Genomic DNA, 16,059 nt, shown 5'->3' on the forward strand with positions numbered 1-16,059 from the left:
AAATAAGCCTCTCCTGTAGCTTCAATACAAGAAGTTAGGAGCAGAAACTAATGGATCAGACCAAAGCTCTGTCGTTTCCACTCCCCTAACAATAATTGGGAGATGAAAATCAGTATTTAATAATTGGGTTGTGGAACATCAGTATTTAAGTGTATTCAACAGAGAGAGTTAAGTTAAGGCCTACTTTTTTACCCTGTAATGCTTTCATGACACCTCATTCTTCATACAAATATCACAAGAGCTTAGCCTTTCTGTAGTTTGTGTATTTAGAAGGGGGAAAAAAAAATGTTGTCTTTAAATTTTACCAACCTGTTCATTGAAGCCTGTTATTGTATCAACCATACCACTAAATACGCTCATTGAAGCCTGTTATTATATCAACCATACCACTAAATACGCTTGTTGGAATCTCCCATCAGGTTTTTCAAGAAGAATTTGGAATAATTAAGTCCTATAATTTAAAGCCAGGTGGTGATAAAATTCCAGTCACCAATCAAAATAGAAAAGGTAAGTTAGACACCGTTTCTTAATTAAAATGCATTAGTGTTTACCATTTACTTTTACTATTTAACAAATGTAAAATTCCTTTCCAGAATATGTACAACTTTATATTGACTTCCTTCTCAACAAATCCATCTATAAGCAGTTTGCTGCATTTTATTATGGATTTCATAGTGTATGTGCTTCAAATGCCCTAATGGTGAGTTCAGAACTTAAGATTATGCTTTCAATTAGGTTTTGTAATACTATAATATTAGAAAATAATTCCTTAAATATTTTAGTAGATAAGCTTTTAAAATAATAAATGTTTTCAACCTTTTAAAGATAGAGCTAGAAATAAAAATAGTTCTCACATTTCAGCCTTAATTCTCTAAAGGGAAAAAAGACCAGTCAACTCCATTTTTCTCCCCTTATGCTATGTCTTTTAGGGCTTTAAAAAATTTCCCAAGCAGAGTGGATGAAGAGATCCCCGGGGACTCAAGGTCTTCATACTGAGGGACAAAGCACAGAAAACAGTTAACACATAAGCTCCAGGGCAAAAGCCACACATCTTACTGATTAAGGAACATATTCATAACTGCTTCCTACTGCTTCAAGGCTCCCTCAGCAAGTCTGAGTTGCCTTTTCCCCATAGGAAGTAGTTTGTCTCCAGAGTCATGATGGACTCCCGTTGGTTTGACTTATCTTAGCCATGTGAATGTGGGTCAGCTGCTGTTTAGAACACCGTGTCGTAAATATCATAAGAAAAAAGCATAGTTTTCCAAAGAACCGATGCTCTTCACCCCAGCTGCTCCATCGTGCCACTTGTGTCTGCCCTCAGTTTTATTATGAGGGTTTGGTCTTTCATTTGAATTATTTTTCATAGGCGAGAGCTTGTTTTAGAGGAAGCTTTGTCACATGTTTGTTGTTGAAAGTACTTGTGAAAACACCACTTGGTTGAGCTGTAATTGAGTTTGTGACGCACTGGTAGTTGTGAGGGTGGAGGGAGGGAAAATAAGAATTAAATGGCATAGCATGGTCTCTGTTTTCAAGTTTTAATCTCTTTAGGTGGGAGACAGCCTATGTAGGTCAAAAAACAAGTGAAGGACACAAGTCGCCAAACTCTGCAGTGCACACGGGAGGCATTATGGGATATTGGAAGGAGGCAGGCAGATCAGTAATTGCTGGAGTAGCTAAGAGAGATTCAAGCTGGGTTCTGGGGCAGAGTTGTAATTTGGATTCATGTTTGTTCTTTCTGGCAAACTGCTAATTACTATTTGCAAAAGGGGGAATGTAATAGTTTGACAAGTTTTGTAAACTTTTAGAAGCAAAAATATCTTATCTCAGTAGGAAAAATATAAATGGAGAAGATTTTTCTTTAAGAAAAACGGTTTGATTTACCAAAAGAGAAGTCATGATTTTTGTAATGTGATTCAGTGAAAATACTTCTAATTTCGCTTTTTTTTTCAATCATCACTTTTTGTTATCATTTTTGATAAATAATTGTTGCCAGCTGCTTCGTCCAGAAGAGGTTGAAATTCTGGTCTGTGGAAGTCCTGAACTGGATATGCATGCTCTGCAGAGAAGTACTCAGTATGATGGCTATGCGAAAACTGACTTAACTATAAGGTGAGCTCTTTATACTTAGGATAGTGAGGTTGCAGAAGGGGGAAGAAAGCGAATGTGGTTCGTTTATTTGTATAACTGACAATCTTTGAATCAAGTAAGTCAGCTGAAATATTGTCGAGTCCCACACTACCTTATTTTATTTCTAGAAAGTAATGTGAGAATGTTAAATATGAAATCACTTAACAATCCCCTTGGGAGAAAGTGATATAAATAAGATTCTACGAAAGTAGAGAGATTTTACCTTTTTTTTAAAATAACTTTGGTTCTAGAATTTCAGGGATGCTTTACTTATAAATAGCATTTTAACAGCACTGTGTTGAAAAAATAAGACTTGTAAATTATATAGGAGAAAAATGGCTTTTGTCCTATCCACTGTTGGTCTACTTTTATAATTTTATTAAAATGTCATTTTTATAATAACGTTAGTCAAAAATCTAATTCATGTATAGGAGCTTGTCGTTCCTTAATTTCACATTAAGGGTATTATGTATGTTTAAGGGAAATTTTTTCCTTAGAGCTTACTTTATACTATTTTATTGTGATCTGCAGGATTTTTGTCAAGACATTGTATATAAATTTCTTGTTGTGTTCTCTAGATACTTTTGGGATGTTGTGCTTGGATTTCCTCTTGATCTTCAAAAGAAGTTGCTACATTTTACTACAGGAAGTGACAGAGTCCCTGTAGGAGGAATGGCTGATTTGAACTTCAAAATCTCAAAGAATGAAACTTCTACTAACTGGTAAGTTTCCAGATTATGGTTTTATTTTTAATCTATAAATTTTGCTACTAGTAGTATGTTTGGAATTGGAGGATTCTTTCAATCTGAAGTCATTTTCTTAGGAAAATCTTGGGAGTAAATATCGCCTTGAAATGAGAGAGGCTATGGCTTAAGGTTCTCTGTTAATTTTTGAGACATAGCAACACTAACTGATAATGATTCCTTTTCATTAACTTTTTACTTTGCTAAGTCAATTGCTTTGTAGTCTCTTTTAGAATCTAGCTTGCTTTTAGTAGTATATTGTCTAACTTTAACTTTTATTTAAAGGTGTTTTTATTAAAAATATTAAGGTGAAGTTTCTTGGGGGAGTTGGGCATTATAATTAGTACTAGAAGTCCGTTAGTTTTGTTTTTTTTTGATCTAGTGCTCTTTGCATATGAAAGTGATGATGATGGCTTTAAATTATTTTCTAATAGTGTTGATGGGTTAATGCTGATCTACTTACTTCTTTTCCAAACACCTCATAATTTCTAAGCTAATTTGAGTACACACTACTTTGATTATAATCATTTTTTCTCCTGCCCCATATATTCCCTGAGTTCTGTCAGTTCTTCCTTTCAGTTTAGAACTGGACTCTATTCTTTCCTTTCCCACTGCCACCACCCTGGTGTGGGTACTTTTTCCTCATTCCTAGCTTATTGAATAGCCTCCTTCCTGGTCTACCTGCTCAGATTTTCCCCTTTTTAATTATTTTATCCTATTAAATTCTTTTTCCTTAACACTGCTTTGCTCATGATATTTCCCTAGGCCATAATAGCTTTATTGCTCTCTATAAGTTTAAATTCTAGAATTTAGAGCATATCAAATAAAGCTCTACATTCTTCTCCCCCAAATTACCTATCAGTTTTCACTTCTTTCTGTGCTTTAGTCAACTGGCTCTATTTTGCTATTCCTTAGACACATTTTGTTCCTTCCTCCATATTTTAAAGCGGTTCTCTTTACATGTGACATTTGCTTGCTACCTCTCTACTGATGAAAATTCTACCCCTCCTTAAAGACCCAGTTTCACATTGACTTCCTCTGTAAAGCCAGTCATTATTTCTTCAAAGAGCTCCTTGAATATTTTATGGAAGTCACATGTCACTTATCATTTTGGACCTTTATCTTAGTCATTTAACCCTTCAAGGCAGAGGCCATGCATTATATACCTTTATATTCTTCATGTAGCTACAAACATATTAGGTGCCCATTAAATGTTTCTTTAATGAATACTTAAGTCAAGATCAAGATATTTAAAACATAAAACAAATATTTATATATGTATATAAAATTAAGAAATTTCTCAACAAGATTTACAGTTAAAGACCTAAAATGAAAAACTTCAAGAGAAGACTCTTAAAGTTATAGATTTATTTTCTTAAAGGAAATTTTTTTTCAGAATATTTCATATTAAGAAAAATATTCTCAATTTAAAAAGGGTAATCTGAGTAATGTATTTAATACAAACGTGACATTACATCTAAAATTTTCCTATTATTAGTGTTTCAAGGATTATTTTATAAGCTTACATGGCTTAGGCATGAATCTTGAAGAACTCGAGGACTTCAAGTGGGAAGTTCACGTATGTTAAATATAGTCGACCATCGGAGACATGGAACATCACCACTGTAGATCCATAAGCATCTGTTCAGTGAAGGCATTAATGAGTCACCTCTTAGCATAGTGAAATGGATTTGAATTGTGTGTGTTTGAAAGTTGCTTAGCAGTCATTGTGTGTGTTTTAAGACTTAGTATCTTTAAAAAAAATTTTTTTCCTTAGCTTGCCTATCGCCCACACCTGCTTCAATCAACTTTGCCTTCCCCCTTACAAGAGCAAAAAGGACCTGAAACAGAAATTGATTATTGGAATTTCAAATTCAGAAGGTTTTGGACTTGAGTAACCTAGAAGACTTGAAATATATTTTATATGTAGCATTCACTTCCCTCTTATTGTGCCTTTAAGCTTTTCATGTTTCTGTCTCAAAACACCTTGACAAAGTTCACCAACTTTAAATTAGTGTTTTTTTTTTTTTAATCAAATTTGAAGTATGTTCAGTGGAGGAGGCATGATTTTCTAAAAACATAGAAATTGCTTGAATGAGGCAAAGACCAGATGGCAGAGACAGGTGTGGGTCCAGTCCCTCTTTTTTATAGCACTTTATCATACTATCATTCTCCATAAGTAGTTTATCACAGGTGTTCCACTGGGAAAGCAAAGCACAGTGAAGAATGCACTGGTGGCATAGTGGAACCCAGTGGCAGATTGTGGTCTGCTAGCACACGGTAGCAACACAGGTAGTAGCTCCATTATCATTAATGTCAGGCCTGGAGCCATATTTTCATACAAGGGTGTAAACAACAGTACAGTTGCAAATGCAATTTACAGGGTTTTTTGATATACTGGCTTTGGTCCTATAAGATTCTTTTCAACTGTTGCTGAAAAGCATGTAAATAACTACATAATAGCCTGAGAATAATGGGATTTTGATAGTGCCATTTATTGCTAAAGATTTATTTTTACAAAATAAATTCAGGGTTTTAGATGTGTATACAGCTTTTACAAATCAATAAAGATGATTGTACAAGAGTGTAACTATTTTCAGACTAAGTGGATTCAAGGTTATATTCTTTTAAGTATTGTTAGTCTGCATGCATATTGGCAGTAAACTAGTTAATTTGAGTACTGCGTAATATTTGTATAATGATTATTTCTTCTTAATGGTCAGGATATTAGGACAGAAATCAGATCTAACTGATCATTGATAAATTAAGTCAATTACAAGCACAAAAGAAAAGAAATGTTTTTATATATACTTTGATTGATGTACAAGGCTTATTTCTAATTTTTTTGATCACCAGTTGTACTGAAACACTAATTTTTGGAAAAGATAGGATAAGATATTTGACAAAAGTGAATACAATAATAACATTTGTGTCAAAATGACGTAGCTTGGTATAAAAATAAAGTTCAACATTTTGGCCAAAATGTTTGTTTTTCACTGGATCCTGAATATAGTAAATTAAAAAGTACCCTTTTTGGAGTTTCTAATAAAGTAGCATTTAAAAAGAAACTGCATTTTAAGTCAGACAGTAAATGGTTTTCTTTTTAATTTACAGCAAATGAAGCAGTTTTATTAGCATGTTATAAGTATTCCCAAATCGACTTCTCTATTATACTTTGATAGCTTTCCTTCAGAAAACTCTGAAGATATATTTGCAATAATAATGAAGCCAGCATTTAATACCAGCATATGGTTCACATGCAAATAATACTTTCCCCAAATTTTTTCTGAGTCACGCTGTTTTCTCATTGCTATGCTTCCTGCACCCAACCAGCAGCATTCTTCCAGGGTGGGGGAGCTCATCAGCTTGTTCTCCTGCAGTGCTGAAGCCAACCCGCGAATCTTGGAGGAAAAGGAGTTACTTAGTTTACTATTCTCTTTGAGGCAGAAGTGACTCTGCTTTTCCGCTTGGACATACTATTTAAAGGATTTTTCTTCTTAAAAATCTTGGAAAGCCTAAGAGGGCTAAAGGCATGTTGATTTTGTTTGCTCTGTTTTTAATCCATATGCAAATAAAACTGCTTCTCTCTTACACTGCTTGAACTCGAACGTGAGATGTTTCATGTAGGTTACTATTAACTAATAAGCACAAAAGAATCATGTATAAGAAGCCAGATTTAAGTGTTTTAAATAAAATGTAAACAAAGTTTTTGTTTGGTAGAGATGGAGAAATTGTGTTGGCTGGTCTGCATGTTTAATGATGTGCTTGTATCTCGATAGCTATGTCACTTTTAAATAAGTACACAAGCAAGCCAAATTTTTAACTGACAAAGTCCATAAATAACTGGAAAATTTTTGTTGTCTGTTGTTAAGTTGAAATTTATAACCATTTATCACTAAATTGCACATTGCCTTTATTTATTTATGCTCTGTTTTTGGTTTACAGTGTAATAATACCTCATTTTTAAAAAAAAAAAACACTACTGTTATATTTCGTTAATTTAAACAGCTAAAAAATTCATGTAGTTGCTTTTTTTTATATAATCTGTTAATGAATTCTTGATTTTTGTATCTGCCACAGTAAATTAAAGCATTGCACAGTATTTATCAGTATTTACAAAATGTCCTGTCCTTTTCTAATCTTTGCTTAATCATATTTTTGTCTGTATGATCAGAAGTTTTTAACAGTCCCTCTTTTTTGTACAAATCTGTATTATATTAAGTTGTTAATTCTGGATAAAATTTTTCAAATATTAAAGTTATACAATCAGCAAGGCTTCAGTTCCTTTTTTGAAAATTAGGCAATTAAATCGGTAAGTTTAAAATACCTTATGAGTGCAAACTATTCTCTTCATTACACTGTCTCTTAAACCAGCACTTAGGAAAACTGTTAATACATATAGCTTCAAAAGATGTGTGTTGTTACTGATACCAAATATAACCAACTTCTTTAGCATTATTTTCAATATGAAACTGTATATCCAATGTCAGGATGATCACACACATATTCCACCAGATGAGTGTTACAACGCCCTGGAGGCCACCCAGAAATGACCTAAGTATGACATTTCATTGGCCATAGATAGACGACTTTAGGTCTTAAGTATTTCTCCCAAAACCATTAGTTTGGCCTTTTTTTCCCCTTGCCCACATTTCCTATGCTTAAAGAAAGAAGAGAGGAGATTGTGAGAATGTAGGAGAGAATGTCATGGATGATGATTAATGGAAGAAAATAGGTAGCTGGATGGAAGAAAGACTAGGGCAGGTTGTCACAGGGGAGGCTACAAGATCAATTCACCCAGTGGCCACATAGCCTTTAGTCCAGGGCAGTGGTTAAGAACTGGGCTTTGGAGCCAGACTGCTGGGTTTGAGTTTACTGTGCACTAGCTTTGTTTCCCTGGGCAAGTTACTTAATCTCCCTGTGCCTCAATTATAAAGTGAAAATAATCTGTAAAATGGAAACAGTAAACTCACCTATCTCGTAGGGAGGATTAAATGAATTAATATGTGTAAAGCACTTAGTGCCTCGCATGTGGTCAACAATACAATGTGATACAAGAGGAATCATGGTACTAATGTGATAACTAACCTCTTAGCACCACTGCTTCTGAAGCCTTCTAGGGTTTTTGACTGTCAGACATTGGGTGCAATCACAGATTAAAGAACACTAAGTGTATTTGTGGCATTAAATTTGTGTTAGGAGAATCTTATTCTAGAAACAGTGTTTTAGAATTTATTATAGATGTCTCACTAGGCAAGGGTTTTTAATACTATTTTACAGATGTGTAACAAGATGTAATTTTACAATTCAAAAATAAATGGGCAGTTTATTTTTAGTGAAACATTTCAAATATAGAGAAAAATTTCAGAGATTAGTACAATAAAAAACCATGTCCATACACTCAGATCTAACAAATATTAACATTTTGCCAGCTTTAAAAAAAAAAAAATTAGAGATGGAGTTGAAGCTCCTTTCTGTGCTCTTCTCCAACCCCAGTATACTCTCTCTCTTTTCCCCATTATGTTGCAGGTGGTATGAATCTTTCCCATGCTGTCTTACGTTTATATTATACATGAGTCTATCTGCAAACACTGTAGTATTATTATAGTTGCATACAGGAATACCATACTCGAGATTCCTCAAAAGATCAAGGATAGAACTACCATATGATGCAGTTATTCCACTGCTGGATATTTATCCAAAGAACTTGAAAACACCAATGTGTAAAGATACATGCACCCCTGTGTTCATTGCAGCGTTATTCACAGTAGCCAAGACTTGGAAGCAACCTAAGTGCCCATCAAGGGACGAATGGATAAAGAAGATGTGGTATATATACACAATGGAATACTACTCAGCCATAAGAAACGATGAAATCCAGCCATTTGTGACAACATGGATGGACATTGAAGGTATTATGCAAAATGAAATAAGTCAGAGGGAGAAGGTCAAATGCTGTATGATTTCCCTTATTAAGTAGTAGATAATAACAACAACAAACAAACACATAGAGACAGAGATTGGATTGGTGGTTACCAGAGGGGAAGGGGGGAGGGAGGAGGGCGAAAGGGATAATTCTGCACAAGCGTGTGGTGATGGGTTGTAATTAGTATTTGGGTGGTGAACATGATGTAATCTATGCAGAAATAGAAGTATAATGATGTACACCTGAAATTTATACAATGTTATAAACCAATGTTACTGCAATAAACTGAAAAAAAAAAATACCATACTCTACCTATCTTTGCACAACTTTTTACACTCAATATTGTCTTTTCTAGATTTATCCCTGATTAGATATAATTCATCCATTTTAATGGCAGGATAGAATCCTATTAAATGAATATACTGCAGTTTGGTGATCCACCCTCCCGCAGACTAACGTTTAGATGCCACCTCCGACGTAAACCAGGCTGTGATGAGTACCTTTGTGTTGAGCGCGCATGCACAGGTCTCCCTAGGTTATGGCCCAGAAGTGGAATGGCTGGATCACAGGGGGCACATCTTCAGCTTTACCAGATACTGTCCAATTGTCCTCCAGAGTGGTGGTTCTGGCATTAATTTCCACCACCTTTTTTTTTGCTAATCTTACCAGTGTGTTATAATTCACATTTCCATAATTGCTAGTGACATTGAGCAGCTTTTTGTACGTTTACAGGGCATTCAGATTTCTTCTGTGAATGGCGAGTTCAATATTCTTTGCATAATTTTTTTCTATTTTTTTTCTCATTTGTTTGTAGGAGTTACTTTATTCTCGATATTCATCATTTGTTAACAGGAGCTACATTGCTTCAGTTTGAATTCCATATCTGCCAATGACTATGTGACTTGGAACAAATTACTTAACATCTCTTCACCTCAGTTTACCATTCTGTAAAATAAAGAAAATAATAAAAGCATTGCCCGTAGAGTTGTTAAATAAGCCTATGTGTAAGTATATATGTGTATTTGTGTATATACTTACATGAATATATATATCTCTTATATATAAATAATGTAATATGTAAGTTAACTAAGTTTATAAGTGTGTGTATGTGTATGCATTAGGTACATATATACTTATACATAAAATATATATAAACTTATTTAACTTATATATGCATATAAATGAATAAGTACTTACACTTATGCCTGACCCATAATAAGTATTATGTGTTTGGTATTATTACTATTATTATTGTTGTTATAGCTCATACATTGCAAATATCTTCCAGTATGTGGCCTTTTATCTTTTATAAATATGAATTTTTTTATTTTAATGTAGCTGTACATCATCATTTTATATGGTTGATGTTTGTTTAGATCTAACCACTTATTTCTTTGCCATTCCCTCCTCTGTTGTTCATACCTGCCTCGGATCAATTTTCTTCCTCCTAAAGCACTTCTTTTAGAAGGTCTTTTAATGAGGGTTTGTTGGTAGTAAATTCTTTTTTCATTTGACTGAAAATGACTTTATTTCACCTTTATTCATGAAAGATTCATTAAGCATGCATTTCTAAGTTGATGGTTATTTTTCTCTTAGGACTGTTAGTATATTAATCCACTATCTTTGGGTTTCATTGTTGATAGGAAGTTAGCTGTCAGTATAACTGTCTTTTCTTGGTAGATATTCTCTTTTTTCCTCTGGCTACTTTTAAGATATTTCTTTTCTCATGAAACTACAGAACATCAAAGATAATATGTATAGTGCGTATTTCTTCCTCCCACTTAGGATTCATGGTTCTTGAATCTATGGAATTGCATCTTTCAATTCTAGAATATTCTTCAGCCATTTCCTCTTTGAATATTGCTCTTCCCTGTTCTCTCTAATCTCTCCTGTTAAACCTATGTTGGACCATCTCATTCAATCTTTCCATCTCCCTCTGGGCCTCGTCTGTTATTTAACCAATCGACTGAGTTTTTTTATTTCAATGGCTGTATTTTTTATTTCTAGAAATTCTTTTGGTTCCTTTTCAAGTTCCACCTGCTCTTTTTTCATACTGTTCTTTCTTTCATATGGTTTTATTTGTTTAGTAGTTTTCAGCATACTTGTTTGATATTCTCTTCTAGATTGCTCTACGTGCTTCAGTTCTCGAAGTACTAATTCCTGTTTTTGTTCATCTGCTGGCTCTCATAGTGATTTGTTTCCCCATGTGATTTGTAATTTTGTATTTGTGTATTTTTTATTTGATTTTGTGTCCTGAATAGTGCAGCTGCCCTAGCAGAGTAGTTTTATGTTGTTCTCAGTCAAGGCCCTGTAGGTTTCCCTTATCAATTTTTAGGTTAACTTCCACTTGTGTGAATTTGGACCCCCACACCTATAGTGGTACAGGTTGGGGTTTATGCATAGAGTTTTTCTATCTTTTTTTATAGACATAGCAACCCTTTTATACTCTAGGCTTTATGAAGTGGGATCAGTTTTGACTCCTCACCCTGATAGGCCTAAGGCATGTCTGTTGAACTCGTGGGCATGGAAATCCATTAGCAGTTTCGTCACCCTCGTGAGTCACTGAATGCTGCCTACTACCTTTCGCTTTTCATTTCTTTCTCGTTTCCTGTGCCTGATGATTTCCCTTTCTTTCAGTCTTGAACATTTATATTTTAAAATTTTTGTAGATACATGTCATCCAAAATTTTTAAAAGTTCACAGTAGTAAATGGCCTCTTACATTTTGGCTCAGCCTATGCAAGCATGCCCGTTGGTTCTTTTTACCCCATCCAATGCGTAAAACTTAAATACGTGTTCTCTGTAAAACATCTGCATCAATGTTTATTAATTTGTTAATTTCACACAAGTTTATTGAGTGCCCACTACGTTTCAGTTGGAGGCTGAACTTCAGCTCCATATATGACTTGCTTAATCTTTACAAATGTAGGAAGCAGATGTGATTCTGAATAGTTATTTTATGAAGCATTAAAATGTGTATCGTAGCAAGAAAACTTCTCCAGGATTTCATGACAATTATACAATTCAATGTTTTCATGCCATTCAGATATTACATCTCTGAACCTACGGGTGTACATACAATAGGAGCATTAGTCACCACTGAATTAAACTCCTAGGTTTTTCTGCAACCCAGCTTGACTCTTTCTATGTGCACACACACAAATTACAGTAGGAAAAATATAGAATTATTTCAGTAGGGTTTCTCAAGGAGTGCAACCTTGCATATAGGCACCTCTACTTAGAAGACTTTCAATATGCCTTCCTTCCTTGTCCATTTCTGTCACTGACAGTCTTATTCTCCTGATTCCCTTGGCTTGGAAACATTGGTCTCATTCTGACTTTTCCTTCTCTTCGACCACATGTCAGCAAGCTTCATCTTCGTTTTGCCTCTCAGATTGGACCCTTCTTTCTACTCCATTGCTACAGCCTCCTTCTTGGTTTAGACACTCAACCCTTCAAAGCTAACTGGCCTCCTTGACTGTAGACTTACTCTTCCCCCATTTATCCTAAGGTCCTTACCATTAATTTCTATCAAATTCTCTTTTTATCATGTGCCACTCTATCAAGTATCTAAGATATATCTGAGGCTTATCTGATCACCTTCCAACTCCAAAGCCTACCATGTGTTTCACTTTTATTCTGAATATTCCCGAATACCAACTTCCAAAAGGACAGCTCCTTTACTCTCTCCTGAACACACCCTGCTCAGTCCCATCCCTGCTCAGCCTCGTGCTTCTGAGGTGCTCTTCCTGCTCCCCTCCACCCAACCAACTCCTCCCTCAGCTCTATCCCAATCCAGCTGAGGTCTCCTGCCCTCCACAACCTCCCCAAACCAGAATTTTCTCTCTCCTGCCAAACCTTGCCCTCATCACCACGCCTCAAACAAAAAGGCTTGCCAGAAGGCAAAATCCTCCTCTTGTTCACACCCAACCCCTTCCTACCTATCTTCGTTTCTCAGGTGGCATTCGGTATTTTTCAAATTTGTTTGTGGTTAAATGTCTGCATATCAGCAGGTTGAGAGCAGAGGTATTTCCTGTGTTCCCGCCTAGCGCAGTGCTGGGTCAGTAAACTCAGATAAAATCCTACCTGACTTGTTGACCTGACTGGGCAGATGAAACACTCATCAGATCAATGGAGTGAACCAGAGACTTGCATGGGTAAAGAGTTTCATTCATCTTTAATTCATAGCCTGTTGCCCCCACACTATAGATAAGGAAATTGAAACTCAGAGAGGCCTAGCAGCTTACCCAAGGTCACACAGCTGTCAAGGAGCCAAGGCAGAATTTGAACTCATATCTGTGTGACTGTCAAAATCACTATTTTCCATTTCATATGCTCCCCAACGAGTGAGGTTTTCCAGAAACTCCCAAGCTTGAACTATTCTGCTAGAAGTGGATAAACATTTTCTCGTTAATTGGACCAGGAATTAGTCAACCTTGGTTCTAGTACTAAGTTTGACACTTAATGGCTGTGTAACCTTAGATGATTTCTTTATTTGCTTTCCTTTTTGTCTTCCAAAAAAAATGACAGATTTCCTGGGAATTTTAAAATATAGTACAGAATAATAATTTCCTCTGGGTCAAGGAAGACATTAAGTCTATAATAATGACTACTTAGAAAAGCATGGCAGTGAAAACATTATATATCTCACCACTTGGGATATAGACTATTTGTGGGAAAATTTATAGCTCTTTTATCAAAAGATAAAATTAACAGAGCTGGCCCCATGGCATAGTGGTTAAGTTCTGCGCGCTCTGCTTTGGCAGCCTGGGGTTTGAGGGTTCGGATCCCAGGTGCAGACCTACACCACTTGTCAGCCATGCTGTGGTGGTGACCCACGTATAAAAAAAAAAAGAGGCAGATTGGCACAGATGTTAGCTCAGGGCTAATCTTCCTCACACACACACGCAAAAAGATAAAATTAATGAATTCAACACATAAATTAAAATTGAGGGGGGCAGGTAACATAGAAAAATAAAAAAGAAAAGATAAAAGTGTCAATAAATACTTAGAAAACATAAAAACAGTATAATTGAGACATAAACCCAAAAGCATGTTCCTTGAAAAGGCCAATAAAATCGGTAAACTTCTAGTAAATATTAGTCAAGAAAAACACACCAGATTAGAAACAAGAAGGAGTTGCAAATGGCAGGGGCGTGCCCTGGGGCCCAGGTTTATCCTGCTCAGCAGAGGCTGCAACTCTGTCAATGCCTGGGAGAAAACTGAGGTTTGACGGGAAAGAGTGTCAGAGGCTGTTTCGCAACATCCTCCAGAGACATGGATAAGGATTTACCTCACGAAAGAAACTTTATATTGGCCATAGTCATCACACTTAGGGACTCCTTCCAGTTTGGCTCTGTCCTTCGCCCCAACCTCTCCTCTGAACTCCACTCCCAAATTTTAGCAGCCTCCAGACAGCTCCACCTCAGCGTCCTAACAGCTCCTCCAAAGGGGGTAGCCACTCGGATCTCAGATCTCAGATCCTCCTCTTCTTCTCCTCTTCCTCTCATTCTCCTTTGTTTCTCTTCCTCCTCCACCTTCTTTCTCTGGTTCTAGAAATGACACCATCTACCTGGTCACCCCAGCTTTCTCCTTTGTCCTTTCCATATCCAAGCTGTTACCAAGCCCCATCAAGGCGTCCCCACAGTGTATCTGTTCACTCTGCCGTGGCCCTGGTCCAGGTCTTGACCACCTACTCATTCCGGGAGCTCCAATCTGGTCTCTGTGGCCAGTCTCTTCCTTCTTAAATCCTTCTACACCCAACCTACCACCGCTGCATTGCTCAGAAACCCTCACTGGCTCTCTGTTGCTGACAACAGAAAGTCAAAACACGTCAGCGGCTTTACAGGCTTTCTATGATTCAACCCAATTTGTTCAACCTCAGCTCCTATGCTTCTCCTTCAAATACGCCGTAATCCTCCCAAACAGCCACAACAAGAGTTCTGAGAGAGTGTTACTAAGAAATTGTGTATCCCCCCCAAGTTGTTCTTCAAATGAAAAAGCAATAAACATTCTTGAGCATGCAAGAATTTGGGGAATGCAGGCCTTAAAGGCCCACCTTTAAAAAAACCCAAAACAAAACTACTAGACGACAAAATCCAACTATGAGTAGATGAATTCTAAACATAATTAAACAAAAGCCAACAAAACATTCTGTGGGGCAAATGAAACTCTGTACGGGGCAAACGAAACATGTCCTTTGCCATCCTCAGCTGAGGAAGGGATATGGAGCCAGGTTTTAAATTCCATCCCTGAGTCAAACTAGACCTGGATTTGAATGCTCTTCTATTCCATACTAGTTATGTGATTATGGACCCATACTTCAATGTCTCAGGGCTTCAATTTCCTACCTACCTACCTATTATCTATCCATATCTATCATCCAGCATCTATCTACTATCTCTATCTCCCACTATCTTTAATCTATCTATATACCATCCATCTATCATCTGTCTACCTACCTACCTATCTATGAATTGTTGAAAGAATTGAATGATTCCATTGTTGGGGAATTGTGCTCCTCTTCCTACATACCAACCTTCACATCCTCCCCAAAAAAAAGGCTTTTGATTCTCCCCTCCACTCAGGGAGTGTTAGAATGAGAACTTGCTTTTTCTCCCCTCTCTGCTGCCCCCAAGAGAGGGCAACCTCTTTTGATTCATGAGATCCTGGTTGCATTGGACCATATTTCACTGGAGCATGGATCTACGCACAGAAAAGCTGCCCCAGGCCTTGTTCTTCTCCCTAGTTCTCTGGGAATCTCCAGCCTGCTCGAGCCTAGGCATAGTGGGCACATGAGCTTCTAGTCCCCCCTGGTCGATGGCCAGCCCCACAGAGACCCGCCATTCTCTAGCTCCTCCATTCTCTACCTCCTCCATCTGTATCTAGGGAGGTAGGGGAAGAGGGGAGATAAGTCAGGGAAGACTAAGCTGAGGTAGCAAATAGATGACCAAAACTCAGTGGCTTTGTACAATAGAAGTTCATTTCTAACTCACTTAACAGTTCTGGGAGGATGTTCAGGTCAGCAGGGCAGCTCTCCCGGTCATGATCTCCAGGCTCCTTCCATCTTGTGGCTCCACCATCCCCTAGGGCGTCATTGACATCCGTATCTAGTGGGCTAAAGGAGAATGCACGATGGATCCACCCAGTAGGTTTTCATGGGCCAGGCCTGAAAATAACGTACACTGCTTCTGCTCACACTGCATTGGGGAAATCTCAGTCACAAAGAGTCACAGGCTGGATTCTCAGGAAGTAGATGCTGACG

General features: G+C 36.8%; 1 protein-coding gene across 1 annotated transcript in view; it reads left to right on the forward strand.

Moving 5' to 3' along the window:
• The window catches only part of HECTD2 (HECT domain E3 ubiquitin protein ligase 2), a 78,804-nt gene extending 71,684 nt beyond the window's left edge, over positions 1-7,120 (forward strand). The window contains exons 17-21 of the mRNA XM_058543524.1: positions 420-507; positions 594-700; positions 1,994-2,109; positions 2,706-2,849; positions 4,648-7,120. Coding sequence (XP_058399507.1) covers positions 420-507; positions 594-700; positions 1,994-2,109; positions 2,706-2,849; positions 4,648-4,768 — 576 coding nt within the window. The 3' untranslated portion in view covers positions 4,769-7,120. The remainder of the gene's footprint in view (positions 1-419; positions 508-593; positions 701-1,993; positions 2,110-2,705; positions 2,850-4,647) is intronic.
• Positions 7,121-16,059: the final 8,939 nt, after the last annotated feature.

Source organism: Diceros bicornis, chromosome 6 (genome assembly GCF_020826845.1).
Source record: "Diceros bicornis minor isolate mBicDic1 chromosome 6, mDicBic1.mat.cur, whole genome shotgun sequence".
NCBI classification, from domain to species: domain Eukaryota; kingdom Metazoa; phylum Chordata; class Mammalia; order Perissodactyla; family Rhinocerotidae; genus Diceros; species Diceros bicornis.